Genomic DNA, 22,031 nt, shown 5'->3' on the forward strand with positions numbered 1-22,031 from the left:
GGGGAGCATGGGGTTTCAAATCTGTGTAATTTTAAAATGAATTGTCAATCATCTTACAATTTGCCAATGCCTGAATTCTATTTGACAACAAAGCAGTAATAACCATTTGGTAAATATGCATTTCTCTGCTTCAGTTAACTGCCTTCAATTACATCACTCCAATTAATTACTCATAATTCAGCACACCATTAAATCCCAAACATATGTGGCCTTTTCCCCCCCAACCCTCCCCACCTTCTCACCATACATAATCCTGAGCTAAATGCAATTTGGTTGCTTAGGAAATCTCTCTTGAGGCATTAAAAGCAACACAAAGGTTAAGTTTTCTTCACACGCCAGAGATGCACAGAGGGGACAGTACCAAGACAGCAGGCTTGGAAGAGATAAGAAAAGCTTCTCACAGGCAAACCTGCAGGAGGCTTTGAGAGCCACAGTATTCTGATAATATTCCCTGTACATTTGGTGGTCCATAATCACAGAGAGGATGATTAAGACCTTAGAAACAGGATAACTGTCAAATTATAAGATATGTAAGACCAAAGTTTCAGAAACCATTAGAGAAAGCTTGCCAATACCTTTGTGCTGTAACTCCAGAACTTACAGGAATATTTTCAGAGTTTTGGTTTTATACTTGTGATTCCCATTCCCTCCACTGTATTAATCTACTTTTAAAATGGAGAAGAGCAGAGGGGAAATAAAAAAATGACACATACTTGAATTTTAATTTAAGAATTCCAAAAAAGAACAGCTTTGGTTCATTCAGCCTCTCAGTTATTAAGAAGCAGTTCAGCTCTTACTGAAGGGCAAGTATGCCTCTTTTTCTAGATACCTTGGAAAGATGCTCTGCAGTTGAGGAACTTCCTTTCTACAAGACAATTTTCCATTAACATACCATGCTATTCTATGTATACTTCAATGAAAATCTTAATATTTAAAATATATAAAAACCTAACTGGTCTAGAAAATACAGTTGAAGTATGGATAAGACAAAGGAAATTTTACAGATGATTGCATCAACCATTTTTCAGAGCTATTTTCTCTTTTGAGAGAAAAACACAACCAGGAAGTTGGTACATCTTGAAGATGAGATGGTTTTCAAAGAGATATATCTGAGTCAAAGCATTTGGCTTATTATCCTAGTCAGAAGAGATTCTATGGGCTCCATTATTCAGATGTCACTTCTGCCTTGAGTGATGCCAGCCCACTTGCAATTCCCAAAAATCTAATCCTTTCAAGCTTGAAATCCAAGTAGAAAACTTACTACTGTGTTTTGTGGGTGAGGTTAGTTCCTTGCTTCCTGCTGCAATACTCTTCTATGCAGAACACTGCTCAATTCATATACAATTCATGCATAGAAAGGTCTTTGCTCTTTACTGAATTCCCACCCTCCACTGCTGAATAGTTATTACAAACTTGACACTATTCAGCACTTTTTACACCTAGTCACAACACCTCTGCATTAATTGTCCTAATAAGTGATTTTGCCATGAAGAACAATTTGATATACTTTGCAGAATGTCTCATCTGGTCTCTGCATTGACATTTTCCTTCATTCACTATGAGAAAGAAAAACTCCTGGTTTCCCCATTGTTCAACTCTAATAGACTTAGTTATAGTAGAGAGGCAAAGAAAAAATCTTAGGACTGTCTTAAGCCATTTCATATATTGGTTAATTATTAAGGAAGCACAAAGTCCTGACTCTTATTTCCCCTTGGTGAGAAGGGAATTAAAAGAAAATATACCATTCTTAAAAGAATAACTGTGAGGTTCCTTCCAACCATCAAAATGTGTGAATGACCTAGAATGAGTAAGAACCAAGTCTATTACTTTAACAAAATCACACCCTTAACTGGAAATACACTTGTCCTCAGACAGCAGCAATTGGTGTTGCAAGGTAGCCTATCCAGTCAATAAACTTCAAAACTTTTAAACCCGAAACTATGCCAGTGCAAGTCAGCAAGCACAACAGTCTCTTTTCTGTGAAAAGGGTGTTTGCTAGTGTTTCTGCTCATTAATCTTTTACCTTCTAGTCCACAAACCGAACAACCAAGGAGCAAAATGCAACCACAAAGGAATTACAGCAACTTCTGGATTTTCCTACACACTTTTATTTCCCAGCCTCCCCTTTGCTTATAGTTTGCACGTAGTAACTATATTTTTCATTGATGCCTTTCTCTCTGCCACATTGTCTACGTGAACACACTTGGTAGAGGTATGAGCAGAAGAGACTTCAGAGGAGATCTTTACCTGCATTTGTTGATATGCAATATAACTTGAACTTATTGATTTGATATGCACATAGAAACATACAGTTAAGCCACTAAATATGGGTGCTGGCTGTAGCCAGCCACCTTCCTAGCTACATGTCCCCTAAACTACGAATTTCCTCAGCAGAGAGGAGCTCAGGAAGTACAATTAATAAAAGTAAATGAAAAAGAGACTGTGCACATCCCAAAGCCATCTTGGCTTAATTTAGACTCCAAATGGAAACAATTCATTTATGCAATGCAAAATTTATAATGAAACGTGACCCATGCAATTACATGGCACATTTGCACAGTTAACACCCCGCTTTTTTTGGTGAACCAACAAAAACAATTTTGAAAGCATTTCCCTCTTAAGACTCCAGGGTTCATGTCACAGAGGCTCTTAAAAGCTGCTGAAGACACAGTTCCAGATAGGATCTCTCAGTTCTGTGCATTTGGATTTCTTCTTCTCCTCCCCTCTCACTTGTTTTCTTAATAGACTGCTGAGAAGAAGGGCTATTAAGGGTAGCTGAAGCAGGCAAAGCCATTATCACTTGTTCTTTACAGGACCTTCATTGCAGCTAAGCTTAATGGAGTGGCAGAAGATTCCTGGAACATTTGGCAGCACTACATATGAAATCAACCTTGAGTATTTAGTCTCTCAAACAGTTAGAAGAAAGCATTAGGAGCCAGTTCTCAGCCAATACTCACTCCGCTCCTGCAAACCCTCTGCTTCACAGCTTCAAGATCCATTGACTCCAAATGGGGCAATGCCAATTTGAACAAGTTATATTGTACAAGAAATAACAAGTCTCGTTATTACAATGATGGAAAAATCAGACATCAGCTCTCCTGTGCTCTAACACTGTCACCACTAGATTTTTTAAGACCATAAAGAAGCCCTAAACTATTTGAGAATTTGCTCAGACTACCAACTGCAAGAAGCAATCTGTTTTGATCCTTCCCTGGAGTTCCATCCTAAATCAAAGTAGTACAACTAAACCTTTAAACTAAAGTTGTTTTTCTAACCAATCTACAGCAATAGAAATCTCTTGAGAAATCTGGTGTGTGGGTTTAGATTTGCATGTTTTTTCTTATAAACCTTGACTTATGGATTATGAAAAAACCCACATTCCTACACATTTGTGTCCTTAAAAGTAAGCCGTCATCACAGACGTCAACTCCAGGAAACTGAAAAGCTGACAGTGTTTAACTGGGTGCTTCTCCCTCAAGTTCCTCCTGCCTCCCAGACAGAATTCTTTCCCTAGAACTCAACAGAGAGAAAATGGACTTCTTAGAGCAACAATAGATTGAGCACAGACATTGACTCAAAGGTGAAAAAAAATCTAACTCATGAAATACAGGTTATATAGAAAGACGGACAGAAATAAAACAAGGAATGAAAGTAGAAGGTTTGGCACCTGAATAGGAAACAGCTCCTGTAAGAGAAGAGAGCTAAATATAGAAGCCCTCTGTAACACCAGGTTAAGTCACTGGTGCCTTTCAAAGGTATGTGATGAAATCTTTGGGGATGTATTACAGAACTTAGACAGTAAGTTGACCTGAAACCAACTACCACTCTCACCACATGCATCTCAGGATAAGTGAATTCCTATTTTACCTATAAATAAGGGTCTGGCCAAGGACTTTCAAAGAAAAATGTCAGCAAGGATCCATCTCAACATCATTCTGTTGGAAAGAAGCTGACTTTAAAAGTTGTCAATAAAGCTCCTAAAAATAAAGCTCTGTCCTCTCCAGGTCACTTGTTTCACTTTCAGATTTCCATCCAGAAGAGGGTTCTAGCTCCTCTCTAATGCAGTAGCCTTCTCATTCTTTTGAAGCACAGGAATGCCTCTCTCTTTCAATTTTGGACCTCAACTGCAGCCAACAAGTTAATCTAGAAGCACCCTGCTCACCTGTCCATATCACCAGCTTCAATCACTCCTACCAGACTTTTCTTGCCCACTATTAGACGCATCTGCTCCCACTTCAGCCTCTCCTCCTCAGTACTATGATGCCTCCTGGTTAAAAAACTGCCCTCTCCCCCTTGCTACTCTTTATACCTATTCTCCTATCATTGTTTGCTATTCTACTCATCTTGATAATCAGTCCACACTCCTTTGCAACTTGCTGTCAAATTAAAATTGATAGGAAGGAGGAATAGAAGTGTTTTTAAGCAATTGAAAAGTACATTTATCTTCAAATGTGTCTTCAGTAGTTATTAACTATGGACTCATAAGAGTTCTCATGGTTCTTGATGGTACCAGCCTGAACAAGCTGAGCATCTGCTGCTATTACATCCTGAAGATATTCTCCCTTATTCTGAATTTGAAAGAAATATTTTTTATACACAGCACAGGTATCCTTAGGAAAGCATGTACCTGAGTGCATCAAAGAACAAGCAGCAAAGAGAAAACCTTCACAAAAGAAATTGCCATCCTTTAAAACAACCTAAAGATTTTTGGTTAGAAGGTCATCATTCTTAAAGACAAGGAGTCCACATTAATTCAGGAACCCTTTGGTGATCTGCTTACCCTTCCTCAGGGCTATTCAGCTTGCCTTGAAGGTAGCTGGCCCAGCAACCTAGCACACAAACGATTTTGAATAACCTTCTTGTCTGTTATTTGGAGGGAAGCTACCAAGGAACAGAGGAACTTATCAAGCAGAGCATTCATATGAATTTTAGAGAATATATAACTTCCTCTTGAGTAGCAATTGCATATCATAAAGATGATGTTCTTCTGCACCAGCAGGAAAGCTTGTTTTGACTCAGAGCTTCCCTCAACTTCAAAATAACCAGCACTCTATTTTCTTTCCTATATATCCAGAACCATATAATACTGACTGTACTTTTCACTGCACATATTAAATACACTACAAGAAATAATTTACAGTCAAAATAGTAATTTCCTAAACATACTCCTTTGTTATTAGCACAAAGACCAGCAAAATTTCTCACCATTTTTTAAATTTATCTAATTTAATATCCATGTGATTTAAAGCAACCACTTATTTGCATTTGGCAGCACAAATTCCATTCCAATTTTTGCTTACAACTGTTTTGAGGGTAATTAATCTAAATTTATTGTAAAAATGGTGAGCCATATGAACTCTGGTTTAACTCTATTGCTCATTATTAGAAGCGAACATCCTATGTGAAGCTTAAACGCTTTCTACTAATGGTATCTGAAAGACACTAGAAACATTTGATGTCAGCTTGCCACTTGTCTGAAATGAGAGAATCATACTCACCAGTGGTAAGGGCAACTAGAGAACAAAACTTGGTCTTCAACTACTGACTCAAACAAACTGGAGTTTCAGAGTAAGAGAAACAGAAGCACCAATTAAGTAAAGGTGCACAACTGAAATAAACTCTATATTTTTAACAACTCTTGCATTTAAGCGTCATACTTGGCATTACCTGTTGCAGAAATGAAAAATCATATGACTGCTCAGAGGAAAGGCAGCTTTAGAATAGAGACTGACAGTCACCAAAAACATGGTTTATGCTGTTAATGCCTTTTTCAAAAGACTGAAAACTTCGCAATGCATCCACTACAGTCACAGATTCTTGTCTTGTGGATGGTCTCCGTGGCAGATTCTTTTCATGCAGCTCCATCTGTCTTCACAATATTGAAGTCAAAGTTGGCAAAGCTTCCAAATCAATGATGTCCATGAGGGCAGGCAGGAGATACAAGTGAAAACATCTCTATTCCTGAAGTTACCATCCCACAATTTATTAGCATTGGAGCCCTCTATACCTCAGAAGTCTCATGACAACAACCAAACCCAACAACAGAACAACTTGTACACAGCAAGAAAACTCTGTAGATAGATACCAGTGGGGAAAAAGCTGAGCAAGAAACAGTTTGAGCACTGACTGTTACCCAGATACTCCAATACTATTGAAAAAGTATTTGATAATTTTAGTTGAGTGTTCTTGAAAACTCTAGTCTTTTGCAATCTTTGGACCTCTGTTATGCTCACTGAGGTCTGGATAAAGCTTCTTCAGTTTTTTTGGCTTCAGAGGTCAGGACACTTAAAAGAAAGTGAAAAATAGAGACAAAAGTACCATCACCAAAAGTTAATTGCTTATGCAATCATAAAAACACTACCCCACATTACTGAATGGTGTGCTCATCATGTGTTTGAAATTAAACGCACTGCTGGGCAAATTCTTCAGCTTTGTTCTGAAATCATCCACATCTCTGACAGAGCAGTATCCAGAACACGGGGAAGCATGAGAGTTGAGAGAGCTCACAGAGGCCAGACAGAGTTTGAAGAAAGACAGTCCTCTTCCAGATAATCCTAGAGGTAAGAGTCTGCGAGCCTTTCTGATGAAACTTGCCATTTGTTGTGGCTTCACTTTTGCGCACTGAGGTATCAGCTGCTGAAGGCCCAGACTGTAAACGGATTAAGAAGTAGAACCCCCCCGAGTTAGATATTGACTGAGCTATCCCTGGAATTGGAAACCATAGACACGCTGCAACATAATACTGTGAGCTACCCCAGCTAATTATCCCTGAGATTACCAACAGCGTTGTATGGTGCTGCACTGGGCTGCACAGATCTGGGACGGCACCTAGGGGATCTCTGCAGTACACTCTGCTGCACCAAGTAGACATGCCTAAATGCTTTTGTTTTGCCTTAGGAAAGGAAACAACTTTCCAGTGATAACCAAAAAGTTTAACAATTCCTTGTTTCTGGAGCTGTCCTAATCTAGAACGGCATGAAAAATTTGGCATGCTCTCAACCCAAAGGCCAATATTGAAATACTACAAACATTACCACTCATAAAGGGTCGTGCAATAATTATGACGGGCCATGTAGCTGAATAAAGTACAAAGAAGAACATTCATTATTAATAAAGAACTACATCTTCATATTTAAAATGAGGGCAGACTGAAGAGTAAAGTCTGATGCTCTCTCAGTAGAATCATGGAATTAAAAAGTAGCAACACAAAGGCCTTCCTCCATACTAAGAACTCTCTTTGAAGGTCTCAAGGAGTCCTTCTAAAGATGAGATGAGAACAGAGCAGGGTGACTCATTTGGTCTAAGTATCCTACTTCAGATATGGAGACAGTATCTGACGGCATAATGAATATTTATTCTGAGGTGGGAGCAAACTAGAAAAAGGTACAGATAAAATTATTGCCTTGAAGAGTACAAATGTAAGGTAAGAGATAAGAATTCTCTCTAGGTTGCCATGAACTGTTCAGTGGTGAGGCCAGCTCCATCTCAAGAATTAAAACACATTGGTTTGAAGTAGAGGCACTAAAACTGCTCCTAATGCCCTTACTTAAACTTCTTCAATGCTACAGAATACAAATTTGGATATCAATCATACTCTGCACTACTACAGCTGCATCTCTGAATTTTTCCATCAGGAAAACTCAGTTCAACAAATCACTTAATTTCCAATTTGTCCCCAAGGCTCTCAGGAGCTATGTAAAGCTGTAAGGAAAGCTCTTGCATTGTCTTCTGGGAGGTGGCAGGTACATGTGAATTCATGAACAAAAGAGATTTGAAGCCATTCAGAATGCTACTTTCAGTGACTTTTGTTCAAGATCTCAAATGCCTTCCTTAATACTCACTTTATAATCACTGTAGTATGACAGAAACATTTTATCAACAATTAGATGCTTCCTCCTCGGGACTTTAAACAGTGAACCACAGACTTATTCTTTAAATCATGTCCATCTAGCCTTAAAAGAGATGTTTTTTTATAAGGCATCACACAGCCAGCTGTGTGAACACCCAGCACAGAGCCAAGAACTTGATGAAAAGTAAATAAAGTGCAGAAAACTAAAGAGAAAAAAATTTCGGTGGCAAAGCTTGCTGAAGCACACATCAATACAAAAGCACACGGTGGGGGTCAGGAGGAAGGGAGGGCTGGAAGCAGCCAGCAGTTCATCTGGCACAGGCTGCTGCAAAGCCACTGCTGAAGTGAAAGAAAAAACCCTCAAAGTACGAGTGTAAATCCGTGGAAAAACGTTGAATTCCCAGCTCTGTGGTACTTCCACAGTGTGGCTAGAAGCGTCACACTCCAGAATCCTCCAAATATAATAGTTTAAGTACCAAGTGCTCAGATGATTCAGTGGGCACTGTTATTGTTAATAATACTGATGAGATGCCCAAATATCAAGCTCTTCACTTCCCTTTTTATAACAGGAAACATTAAATTTCCATACTGTATAGTGGTGCTATGAGGAACTGTTGTGGCAAGAAGGACTATACAAGCTCCAAAGAGATTAAGAAAAGAAGAAACCAAATTAAAAACTATAAGGGAATTCTGACTGCACTTGCAGGCAAGTAAATATTGAGTAAATCTTGGATTTTGCTGAAATTACTCTGGATTTGTACTGTCTGAGCCTGAACCCAAGCCAGACCCAGACTACGTTCAGGTAAGCTCATCAAACAGATCCCAACCCCTTTGATTCTGCAGGGGGCACTCACATGTTTAAAGTTAATTGCAAGCTTAAAGGCTTTGGAGGATCAGGGCAAGAGGGCTCAGCCACTTACAAGACTGAGCTATTCTGCTTTATGTACAAAGCATCTGAAGAAAATAAGAGTGCAGTTGTAACCACTGCTCCCCATTGCCCCAAACAGAAGGTTATCATTTCATCACTGAAGTCAAAGTTGGTTTCTCTTTGGGTGAAGAAGCCATTACAACAGCAGCAGCTTCGGACCTTTGGCTTTTGTGACCTATGTCATTCCTTTTAGACCATGCTTCACTACAGATATGGTCCCATAGCTCAGCAACTCCACGTGTATCCAGACAGACAGGATTTAGAGGTTATTTTCATTTAGTATGGGACAAGGCTCAGGCATTTCTCATTGCTTCCTCTTGCCAGTGCCAGGACTTGGGAGTGAGACAAGGTCAAAGCTTCTATGTTTCCCACAGGGGGACCCAAGAGGTGCAGGAGAAAGCAGAGTCAAAATCAAGGTTTTGCTGAGGGCAAGGGTGACGATAAGAACAGTGAGAGCTGCAAGGTCCGAACCAGCCAATAGCAGACTACCTCCTCACCCTCCTCCCCTCCCTGGAATCAGCTTCTCCAGGCCAGACAGCTTAGGTGCAGGAGGAGAGGGTTAAAAACTCCTCTTGATAAGAGCCATAGCAAATTGGATGAAAAACATCATAAAAAACTACAAAATGGGATCAATTTAATATCAAGGGAGCATCATCTTAATACAGTTCCTAAAAAGGATCATGTACCCTAGTCAGAGCTCCTATTCAATGAGGCAGTGAATTCCTTTCAGGCAGCTGTTGGTCCAGATTCAATCTGAGGTCGAATGCACCAGAGTGCAGATGCTGAACTTCCTCACTGAACCTCACAGCCAAGTTTGCCAGGTGATCTCAGACATGAATGGCAGAGGCGAAAGGTACCTGTTTCACACGGCTCATCTCTATTATTCCTCACAGTATTTTCAGTGCTGAACAATACATAAAGTTTAAAATCGTCTCACAGTTCTCCATGATTTCAAATACAGGTTCTCCTCCCCCTTCTTTCTTTTTCTCCTCTAAAATGCAAAAATGCATATGTATTAACATAATTAAATGAAGGAGTTGGGCTAATAGGACTGATCTGGTCTAGAAGTAAAATGTATAATTACAGTGCCAAGTAACAGCAGTATCAGTGGTGACACAACACTTGGAGCACCAAAGGGACATTGAGTATGAATTTCTGCTGGTGACAAAACCATGTGTGCACACAGAGGAGGCAGAAGAGCCAGCCTCCCACATAATGTGCTTGAATGTCCTACCTTTTCCTCGCCCCCAAGACTGGCTCTGCCAGTCATCCCATTGCTAGGGATGAAGATGACAAGCCATTGTCAAGGGCAACCACAGAGCTGCCTGTTTCACATTAGCACCCTTAACATTTTCTATCTAATCAGATTTCCTGTTGGTTGAGGGAAGCTGCCTTTACTCATTACCAGCTGCTATCCCAGATTTCCCTTTCCCCATCCCCAATACATATTTTGCCATGCTTGTCTGCTTTGCTGTGTAAAAAGGTTATGTATGCCTGGAGGGAGACTAAATGTTACCCAAAAAAAAAAAAAAAAGGCAAAACTCCCCACATGAAAACAGAACTGTGGGCAAGAGGCCAAGACTCTTGATTATGTGACTGTGACTAACCAATGGGTGTTTTCAAAAAACATTTTTTCTCATTATATTCCCTTCTCTGGATGCAATAATACAACTCAAATTAGTTTTCCAGGAGCAGACTTCTTTTTATGTAACCATGTTTTATACAGATAGCAGCAGCTTATGTTTAAACTATTTAAGAGAACAAATAGCTGCAAAATGTACTTCAGATGGCCCTTCTCCTGCTAGCAGTGTATTCCTAGCTCGAGGGAAGCTACAAAAACACCCTGTATTTTGCTGCTGCTTGGATGTAATTGTAAACCATGCACAATGCCCACAGGACCTAGAATCCAGGTAAGATGTCAGGTTCACTTGTTTTATTGCATTTCAGAGATCCATGACAATGTTAACTGTAGAATGACTTTGACAAAACAAAGCTGGAATGATGCAGAATAAAGCAGTTCATCTTTTAACTTAGCCCAAAGTTTCCCATAGCATTAGGAAAGGCAGTATTCTATTTGACCTGCGATCCAGACTGACAGACATCACCCTGCTGGCACTGGACCCGAAGAATCAAGGAACTTCTGTGTGTCCTCCAGGCTGATGTACTGGCTCTGGATGTATTCTGCTAAGGTGTATTTGAGGCATATAAGGTGCTGTGAAAAATGATGATATTGCAAATAGGCTGGTAGGGGGTAAGGAAAAGAACAAGAATCCAAGACAGGTTAATTTAAGAAATATGGATCTGATTTTCTCATTCCTTCTCTTGCTTCAAAAAATGGGCCTGAGATAAGAGAAGCAATGGGCCACCTGATTCAGATACCAGAGTGAGGTGGTATGCAAGTCTTCCAGAAAAGATGAGAATATTCCCAAACATCCCTACAAAAAGCCAGGAAAATCTTTTATCATCATGCGTGCCTAGGAAGTTCAGATCCTGAAGTGTTAAATAAGATGCCCTAAGCTTTAACCCTGTATGAAAATGGTTTAAAAGTACATAGAAGAAACCCATCATCTAAATAAAATATTTAGACAGAGTTAGGAAAGTTAGAAACACAAAGGATTTACTATGTGTCCCCATGTCATTACTCAGGAGATAAAACATTTTTATACTCCGCAGTCTTTCAAGTCTGCAGTTTTCCATAAAACTTCCATTATGATATTTTATTTGGAAAGTTTTCCTAATTGCTTCTTAGTTGCCGTACATGCCAATACCTTCAAAAATGTGTAAATCATGCTACAGCAATAGGTTTAAATAGTTATTTTCTTTCATCCTCATAGCACAACTGAGCTGTTAACTGCTGGGTTCACACTAAAAGGTGTTCAGGTAGGGTTTGTTTCAGCCACTCCATTAACTTCAATGGACTGGTTTAGTGTTTGCACTGAAGGCATAGTTCAGATCATTTCATAACTAAAATTTTTCAAGCTTCATGCCAACAAACCACTGCAGATGACACACATCAGTCTTTCAAGTGGGTCTAACACCACTGCCAGGCAATTCACAGATCTGGAAGAAAAAGACCGATCCAGCCCAGGCAATTTAAGCTGAAGAGGCTAGAAGGATTCTTAAACATATATTTTCTCTTTCATGCTAGAGGCAACATCTTTCATGGAAATACATATAGAAATAACACAACAATAAAAAGTGATACCCCTGTAAATTTCAATCAATTCAGATGGTTGTGGGATAAGACAATAAGGCCATACCTACTTGTGCTCTGTCTAGTAATATAAAATTCCTGGAGGAGAGGAGAAAGGATAAAAAGGTAAAGGGGAAGAGACACTCATTCTTGTATACCACAGTAAAATATGAAAAGCTTTCTTCTTAGAACTAAGTATTTTCAATGACAATGATTAACAATATCATATGCCATGGAAGAAGGAGTAGCGCAGCTGTTGTTGGAAAGAGTATGTAGATTTATGGAAAATCTGAGAAGACCAACTGTTGGCTTCCAGGTGACAGTGGGGCAGAAATGATACTTCCCAGGTCTTCACTTAGAGCCTGCACCTTGCAAGTTTCTGCAGATCCTGAATTCCTCAGCATTGAACAAAACCATGGCCCCTGCAGAATCACGCTCTAGAGATAAAATGCCCAGCACAACTCCACCTCAGGTGCTCCTCTTGAACATTACATGCCATTAGTGTATAAATCATTTTATTCACTGAAAACGATCAGACCTAGCAAAGAGCTAGTCCCCAGTAGGAATCCATCTCTTAGTATAAGTCCCACTGAAATGACCATCAGGTTCTGCTGGAGTCCCACGTGAGCAGAAAGAAAAAGTGAAATACAACACGTGAGTCAATGATGCCAAGTTTAGGGCCCTTCTCTTTATGGCTCACATCGAACCTTTCATTTCACCAATTATCAGTTGTCAAGGATGCCGAGCACCTCTAATTCTCAGCTGTCATCATATTCCTAGAGGAGCTTGACATGAACAGTTCTGGGTTCATAATTTACTCAAGAACAACACAAATCCTGACAGATGACAGGAAATTCATTATATTTGCTAATCCAGAAGAGTGCTATGGGATTCACCTTTCCTTCATGATAATTGAGTTCAGAATTACGAAAACACAACTCCTATCAAGTCATACCCAGAACTGAGAGAAGAATTAGGCTTTGCGTTTTCAAAACACAATTTTAATATTCAGTGAAACAAAAACCTCTCTACCCACCTCACACCAGTGGTTTGTGTCAGACAATATTTCTGGTGAGATGAGAAAGAAATTCTATTTTAGTAAGATACTACTAAAATAAAAAATGCAATCTCCCAGAAGTGGTGCAAAGAACATTCATGAAAAATTTGGAGTATGTACCAGGAGAAAGCAATTGACTGAAATATTTTGGGCTAATAGTGACAGCTGAGCAACCGATGCCCATTATTACAGAGAGAATAATACAAGTGATTTGTGAGAAAGGGCTCCAATCTTCTCATTTCTGCCATTCCTGCAGACTCAATTATGGTAGAATCCAGCCCTGAATATTTCATCTTAAAACATATCTACCAGCAGTAGCATTATTTGTCTTGGCAGATACTAGAGCTTATGCAAAAAGTAAAAGGCTTACCATGTGAAATACGAGGCAATAATGCAAAACAGATATTGAACAATAAGAGAAAATATTAAAATATATAGTTTAAAATAGCTTAATCTTATATACTGTAGACATACAAGTTAAAGATACAGATACCTCATCAATAATTTCATATTAGTAAACACAGCATTAGAAGAGACCATACCTTTGCTTTATCTGAAAAGGAAAACATTCTACTTATTTTTTTCTGCTCTGCATGCATTTCATTTTCCAAAATGCAACTGGGCGTGCATTACATACAAACTTCATCCTGCTTTACTGAAGTACAGCTGTCATAAGCATTCTCTAGCGCTATGCAGAAGCCTTATGGAGTGAAAGGTGTTGGGGACAAGCCGAATCTGAGTCTAAGTGCCATATTTTCAGCAGAGTGCAGCTTCAGAAAATGTTGCTAGAAAGAACCAACTAGGAATTGATGCTGTTTAAGTAGCAAGCAACTTTTGGCAGCCAAAAAAACGGGCAGTGTGTAATGATGAGAGCTGAAACAAACAAACTTTATTAAGAAAAAGCAGCGCCTTTTTACTTCTTGTCTAAAATGATACTGTACATGGCTTATATTATAGTGTCCCGTGATAGCTGAATCAGACACTAACAGGCAAGCAAAGGGGGACATGGAGTGCATCACGCTTCCTGCATCAGTTGCACTATACTGACACAGGCTGGAAAACACACAGCACACTCTAGGGACATACATGGAAAAATAAAAATAATAATAGAAACAAACAGAACATGGATCCATAGCGCCACAAACCTTCTGGCTCTGTGTTCTCTTTGAGGTGCACTTGCTTCAGTGGGCAGCAGAAGATTTCGTGACACTTAGCACGAAAAGGGGACTCTTTTTTCTTTAATTCCGCAGATTGGATCGAATCTTGCCGTAACATAATGTACTCCTGTGTGCCAGGGGGAGCGTCATCCATAACTGTGGTCACCATATAACAAAATGAACTCAAGTTAGAGCTTGAGGAAAGCAATCTAGAGAATTAAATCAACTACATTATGTCAGGGTCAGGGAAAGAAAGGAGGGGAAGAACATTATAGGAGGAAAATAAAATTTCAAGTGTAAAGTATCTTAGTCATGGTGGTAGAAGGGTGGGGAAAATAGTTACTTTTATAAACCACACTTCTCATAAACATCAACACTCTATATCGTTTCATGCAGGTATATAATAAATAGTACAAAATCATCCTGCTCCAAAAAGCAGCTATAAGGTTCTCTCCTACGTCTTTGCTTTACTCTCCTATAGCACCTATATCTATTCTGCATGCAGATTAAGGAAAAAAAGCAACCAAACATGCTTTTACTGCCTCGCCATAAGCAATCTCTGTGTTCACATTAGGGAGGAATCATTCTACATCTGCAGGTAATGCCACATCAGTGTATCTATTCCCCAAAGCAAAAAGAACATGCCCTTAACACGATATGTAATTACACACAGCCCCTTAGAGCAATGATGATAATCCAATGACATTTGACTCGATCATCCTTTTCAATGGATAGAAGAGTAGATGTACAAAAAGAAAGCACATTAATCCTTTTGATAGTTTTCTTGTAAAACAGTAAGTCATTTTAAAAGTTGATCTTATAAATCAATAACACCATTAATAATAGAAATGACATGCAGTCTGAAATGTTTTCGCAATAGGGTCAGACTATTAAATGATAAAAAGATGAAATATACAGCATACAGAAAGCTCCAGCTACCACAAACTATTATATTACTAGAAAGAATTGAAACACTCTTTCACTATCTAAAAAATGAACCCTTAACAACAGAGACAGTGAAATTCCTCAGCTTACAGCTTTGAGGCACAGATCTTCTCTCAAGAATAAAAATTAAATGTCTTTTCAAAAGACAGTCTCTAACCACTACTAGTTATTTATAGTATGATTCAGAGATATAAAACTACAGTCAAAACCAAGCTGAGATTCTCCAACTCTACAGCAAAAAAAACTCCAAGCCACCTCCACCCACTAGATCATCAGGAAAGTAAAATTCCAACAATCAGGAAAGCAAAATTCCAATAATCAGGAAAGTCACTATTGATAGGATAGTTTAAAACTGGAGCTGTACAAGCACTATATAAGTTTATATGTGTATAGAGATGTTTGGGATGTTGGTCATTAATTCAAACAATTTAACTGTTTCCTAAATATCTGCCAATGGATAATCATTTTAAAAACACTATTGGATTTAAATATGGTTCCCTTCAAACAAATACGATCCTTTTGCGTTTTTCTTGCACTTGATTTTGTTCTCTCCTGTCAAGAATAGTATTAGTAAGGGCCACATCTAGTTGATAAAATATGTGATTCAACTTGATAGCCTTTCTTTTCACAGTAGGCAGTCACCTTTTTTATAAGACCTCATTAATCCGTAGGAAACACTTTGCACCTTGGCTGTGGTTGCTTCATTAGACTACATGCAGTGACAGTAACACGCATTAATAATTCATATAAAGCATCATTAAAAGCAATATATAAGGTAATACGAAAACACTAGTGGCTCAAGAAAGGGTCTCGGGTCAAAAGCACACGAGGTCTGGGTTGCCATATAATTGCTCCCTTAACAATATTAGCTTTACTCTTTCTTGTTTAAAGGGTGTGCATGTGCCCATGAAACATACTGACACTCCTGAGACTGAAGGACGATTGCTGGGAGTAATTGCTAAGAGTCAACACGCCTGATGGGTCACCCCTCCAAAAAGACACCATAGAGAAGCTGCTGTTTCCAGCATCTGTATAAAGCCATCAGCAGGCTGTGCCACTGACGTCAATGGTACGGGAGCCCTGTGGCGCATCCCTTTGACATTTACAGGGATACAGGATAACGTGCACCATGAAACATGAATAGCCAGCAGAGGAGTGAAACGCACAGCTACCTTCTGCCAGCAAGCTGGCTGATACATAGCAGGGCATCCCCTGCTGTCAAAAACAGCTTTGGGCAAAAGGCATGTCCCTGGGCTGACCCTCTGAGAGGCAGAACCCTCCCTGAGAAATCCCATGCGACTGTGGAGGCTCAGAGAATTAACCACAAGTTTCAATGCTGTGTGGTGCTGGACTACCACTGCGGTGAAAAAAAAAGCAGAAATCAGGCTAGCAGCTGCTAAATAGGGTCTGCAGGGGAGAAGGAGCTACCAGTGACTACCTAGAGGTATGGTTTAAGCACCTATTTTTTTGGTCACCTGTATGTTCATAATGCGACCACCCCCCACCCCCCCTCCGATTTATTTAAATGCAAACAAGACACAAAGAGAATCACACCTTCAATAAGTGAAGAACATGCTGAAATCAACAAAAACATTGGGTTAGTAGAACGCAGGACAGAAGATGTAAATAAGTCTGGGTTTGGAGGACCATCGCAGCACTGACATCTGGAGCAAACCCTAGGAACCACAGCGCTAATAAAGCTTTAATGCTCAAATGATGTATGGATACCTTAATTGCTGTCAGTGTTCTGAACGGAACAGCTAAAACCTTCTCTTAACATGATGAATGGCCTCAAGTCAGGCTGAGAATTTATTATAAAACTAGGAATAGCCCCTGACCTCCAGACCTCCTGTTCCCTGCTAGGACAACAGCCAGACACACTCAAGGAGTCACTGAAATCACAGCTACCAAATCTCAATTATGGGTCCCAAGAAGGAAAGCACAGGGAAGTTTCAATGACACAGAATCTAATTTTTTTTTTTTATGATTAAAAATAATCAGTGCACAACCACAAAAAGATCATTATTAAACAACTGTGAGCAAACACTTTCAAAAAAGGGAGTAATATCGCTAGGAATCTGCTATGATTTTGCTCATGGGATAAAACCCATGCTTATGAAAGAATTACACATACACCAGAGTAGGAGAGAAAGAACAAATTTTAGGGAATTAACAAAAATCAAAAGAATACACTTCTACTTCTCTGTGTAATGCACAAACACATGAGTTAGCTTTAAATTAGCTAACTTGGGTAGTAATCCAAACCCACGCTAAGCTCAACAAGGACAGCAGAAGACCAATGAGAAGCCTGCCAGATGCCCAGCTTCACTCCATCACGTGGACTCTGTTCTCAAGAGCCGTTAGAAGCAGCCTTCATTGAGGCATATCTACATTTCCTTGGCTACCTTCCTGAAGGCAGATGTGTAGTCATTCTGCCAGCCTCTGATATTTGGCTATGCCTCTGTTGTTATACTTCAGCAGCTCCTCAACCTGATGTACTCCCCCATCCTCACGGGTAAAACATTTCTGTCTTCCCATGAGTAAAACAAGAAAAAGACTTCATTTGTCACAGACACAGGTCATTAAGATACTAGTAAAGAAGTTGCATATTCTCAGTTGGAAAATGATAAATAGCTTTAAAATATATATATGTATCTTTTTTTATTCCCCTCACCCTCTCCTCGTAATTTGATGGGGACCAAAACCACAGCAGCTGCATATACATGAGAGGAATTTGCTTAGCAGTTAGCATAAAATAGCTGCAGTAACTCTTATGTTTCCCACATCAAAGCATTCAACTTGCTAAATATCACCCTGTAGCACAGACCTTAGTTTTTTAAAAATAATAATAATTACAATAACAAAAACTTACTGTCAACAAACGGGTAGGAAAAAAATTCCTTCTTCCTATATGCCTTACAGAGAGAAAGTAAAGTGATCTTTAGTATGACTGCCGGCACCAGGATGTTTTTCAAGAGAAATTCAAACATGTTTACTTCATATAAACACACCAGCTAAACACACTGCTGGTTTGTGTTTTTCTTTTATGTCCAACTGCATTTTAGTTCCATCTAGAATTGCCAGAAATCATAACATCAACCCTGTCCACAGGCCTTGGCTCATGTTCCAACCGAATAATCTCTGATATTATTCAGACTTTAATAAAGCTGTAAGGAAGCATGTCTCCTCTCCCCACCTTCTTGTTTTACAAGGGCTCAGCTCTGTTAGCTAAAGGTTGTAGCAACCATAGGGTAAATATGTATTGATATCTAGGCAAAAGAAATCCCCATGTTCCTGTTAAACTGGTGTTCTTGTATATATGACACAATCTAAGACAAAAATATTATCCTTCCATGAATCCACACCCTCCTTGAATGAACTTTCATATCATTACCTGAAACATGAATTTCCTTCCTACTCCTTCAGTTCCCCTACTTTTCTTAGTCCAGTTAGTTTTACGTGCTGTGAGCCCCAGAACACTCATACTTGCAATCAATGAGATTTTCTGGCATTTTGGCAGGACTAAAGTCATGACTGTATGCTAGATCTTCAAGCCATGAAGAGCATTAAAGCATCTCTTAAATCACACATCCACAAAGTGAAGAAAATCCCCTCTCTTCACCACAACGGAGCCAACTGCAAACAAAATATTCCCCCAGTATGATTCCTTTTTGAAAAATAAGAGCAGCAGCACATGCCTCACCAGTGTAGCCTGCCAGGCTGTGCTGTGAAACAAAGCAGTGATGTTCACTGAACATCTCCTTCGTCCTCTGCCACACAGAAAAAGGAAAGAAAGGTCATGAGTGGTTACCCAGGCCCCAGAGGCTGTTCAGAGTTATGCAATAAATATTTTTTTCCCTTTTAGGAATATCAAGTTGCTTCTAGCTTTTTATAGGAACAGATAAAGAAAAAACCTCTCCAAAATAACTTGCCTGAAATGATTGCTGGCAGGACAGGGAAAGGGTAGGAAACGGAGGTATTTTTCCATAATAACATATTCCCAGTTGAAGCAGCTGATGAAAAACTCTCAGGTATACATGACATAACAATTCCCTTTGCTCCTTTTCATTACTGCTTTGTTTTCTCCCTAATCTATTCCAGGTGAAGGTGTGATTTTTTATGTTAGCCACCTGATCAGGACATAAAAGTACTTACCAGCTAATTAACAAACAAAATAAAATGCTATTCTGGAGCTGTGTTGCACTCAAACCACCTTAATGGCAATACTGTCTATCCATGCCACTTCCCTATCCAGCTTTGCCAAAATCCCATCAAGACATTCTTACCAAACAGCCGTGGTGCTTCTGTGTCACCCACAATCCTTACTTTCAGCTTTCATCTGCGTGCTCTCAAATTTTAAGTCTGATTGACTCTGACTTGCAGTTTTCACAACAAAGATAGAAGTCACACAAGCAGCCAAATTTTCCAATTTTTATTCCCAACAAGCCATTTCTGGGGTCCCTCCTTTTGCCTTTCTCCCCACCTTTCTCCCCAGAACACCACGAAAACCAGACACCATACTAGAAATGCTCATTCAAAGTTAACAAAACCAATCAGCAAAAACACCTTGTGGGAGAAATAACTTTTACCTTGAGTTTCTTTAGATGATATTTCAAAAGTAGAACTGCACAAAATGAAAACTCTCATTACATCTGCAGGCAGCTGCTGGACAGGATCTGTGACGGATGACAGCCTGCCAGTAGCACAACTCCCTCACTCTTCTTACCAGGAAGCAGTGCCTGGTCTTTTGTTCTCGAACCAACACTATAAATCTCCTCTATAGCAACGATTTCTCTGTGCTTATTTTTGAACTGATATTTAAAGGACAGTTTTATGGCATGTACGAATAAAGCATAAATTCTGAGATTGGCAATAGTTTTCTCTAAGAGCTCAGATACTTCCAGATTTGGAGAAGTATATTCCTTGTTTAATAGAGAGTTTTTACTACTTGAACTAATGATTTTTCAAACTGCTGATCTAAATTAGATTGTGTTGGTTACTAGGAGTTGAGACTTTTGGGATTCAACAGTAAATGGTCTAAGAGCTCTTTTCTGTGTCTTATGGGAGAGGGAGGATAAACCCCTATTTACAGCATAAATGTCACAGGAACATTTGAAATTCATCACTGATGTCCAAGCAATAATCCTTGTGGTAAAGCAAACAACCAAGCTCCTGCTATGATTGCCATGTAAGGCAAATATTCCCACTGATATAGGCAGGAGCAGCCTGGATCTCAGCATTTACCCAGCCCCGGGGAAGCATCCCCATCCCACATTGCATATCGATTTTGCTCACTGTATTGGCTTTTGTTACCCCAGCAGCAGCTGCAACCAACCATGCAAGCTTGAATCTGATCCTAACAGCCCTCGAGTGCTAAAGCTACAGCAGAGGCTGCAGCATAAGCACCCCCAAAAATTTCTGTCAAATCCTAACCCTACTTGGGAGACTCCTTCCTAGATGGAAATGAAGTAGAATCCCCTCTGCAAAAGGCTGTGAAGGGAGATGGAGTGCTACAGTACTACTCCCAGGGGTTGGTCGAGCATGTGTAAAGCAGAATGTCTAATCTGGCACATCAACTGTGACGCCTTCTCCCTCAAGAAAGTGGGAACAAACTTCTCTCCTCCATGCTTTAGATAGATCATTGGTAGTTATTTCACAGTCCCTTCCCTATACGCTCAATAAAATCCTCATTAGAGAACCAGGAACAAAGTGAACCAAAATGATGCAGTTAAAACCTGCTTTAGGCAAAACATTTCATTCTGAATTAATTCTTAAGGTTTGCACAATCCTGTCTTCACCCCCACATCAAAGAATTTCACTGATGATTTTAGATAGTGGTTTTATTTCTGATTTGAAACGACGTTCAATTGTGAAATATCTTCATTGCTAAAATAAGCAACTATTGTCTGGCAATCAAAATCAAAAGCCTGCAGTTCTTTTGAACATATTTCTTTCAATATGAGCAGGAATTTCTAAAATTTTGATCTGCTGAAAAATTCTGAAACATGCTCTATTTGGTTTAATCACACATTATAATTGTTTCAGATCTTCCAAAAATATTTGCACAAACACTCCCTCTTGACCTAAAAGAGTAATTGGATTAACTGCTAGCAGTAATAGGCTGTTGTCCTCTAAGAAGACTAGCCAAGATAAGGCTGCGTTTAGATCCTTGTGCATAATAAAGACAGTGACATCCAACATCAAAAGTTTGTTCATAAATGCTGCTAAGAATGCACGCCCTCTTTCCCCTGTGGGAAGGGCACTAACATTTCTGCAAAGAGCCTAATTTCCTAGCTATTGCCCGTACCCATCTACTACCAAACAGCCTTTGATTAACTCTAATCTTGCCACTACTCAGTGACGCAGCTGCCTATAACCATGATTTCACTGTGCCCGCATGCAAGAACAGGGTTTAGGGGAATCGCAGTTTCATCTTCAGATGCTCCTAGGCAGAGCTTTCAGCCTCCTGCATGTAAGCTGTGATAAAGAGAAGATCCACGCTCCTGCTCATCAAGAGCTAAGTAACATCCACAACCTACTCTCCATTGTGCAGACCCATTGCCTTTTCCTTCCCAGCCACCAGTTTTGCTATGCAAGATATGTGCCCATTCTTATTTAACTCTCCAGCTCCGTTCACCACTTTGCTGTGCTTGCCACTGAATGAATAAATATTGCTTCCCTGCCTACTCTAAGTGGCTTTCTGCTTTACCCAACTGCTAAAATAAGCACAAGCTGGCTGCTTTCCAAACAGGTGGGTTGCTTCATGCACCACAGCAGGCAAGATAGTAATTTACAGTGTACTACACATTTTTCTGGAGTGTGTGTATCGACAGCAACAGGCACACAGACCAGCCTACAGCAAGCTGTAAGGACGCCACAGGCTTATCAGGGACATTCTGTGG

At 39.6% G+C, this 22,031-nt stretch overlaps 1 protein-coding gene across 7 annotated transcripts in view; it reads right to left on the bottom strand.

Annotated features, from left to right (window-relative positions):
- Positions 1–22,031, bottom strand: part of FGF13 (fibroblast growth factor 13) — a 290,946-nt gene that overhangs the window by 90,824 nt on the left and 178,091 nt on the right. For 3 of the 7 annotated variants that reach the window (XM_069867754.1, XM_069867758.1, XM_069867760.1), the window contains one exon: positions 14,173–14,340. The exons of 1 other annotated variant lie outside the window; for it this stretch is intronic. In XM_069867754.1, the coding sequence (XP_069723855.1) occupies positions 14,173–14,340 (168 nt within the window). Of the gene's footprint in view, positions 1–14,172; positions 14,341–18,523; positions 18,792–18,832; positions 18,899–19,718; positions 19,792–22,031 lie in introns of those variants that run through there. 3 more of the 7 variants (XM_069867756.1, XM_069867757.1, XM_069867761.1) reach the window with 3 other exon arrangements.

Source organism: Phaenicophaeus curvirostris, chromosome 13 (assembly GCF_032191515.1).
Source record: "Phaenicophaeus curvirostris isolate KB17595 chromosome 13, BPBGC_Pcur_1.0, whole genome shotgun sequence".
In the NCBI taxonomy this organism is placed as follows: Eukaryota; Metazoa; Chordata; class Aves; order Cuculiformes; family Cuculidae; genus Phaenicophaeus; species Phaenicophaeus curvirostris.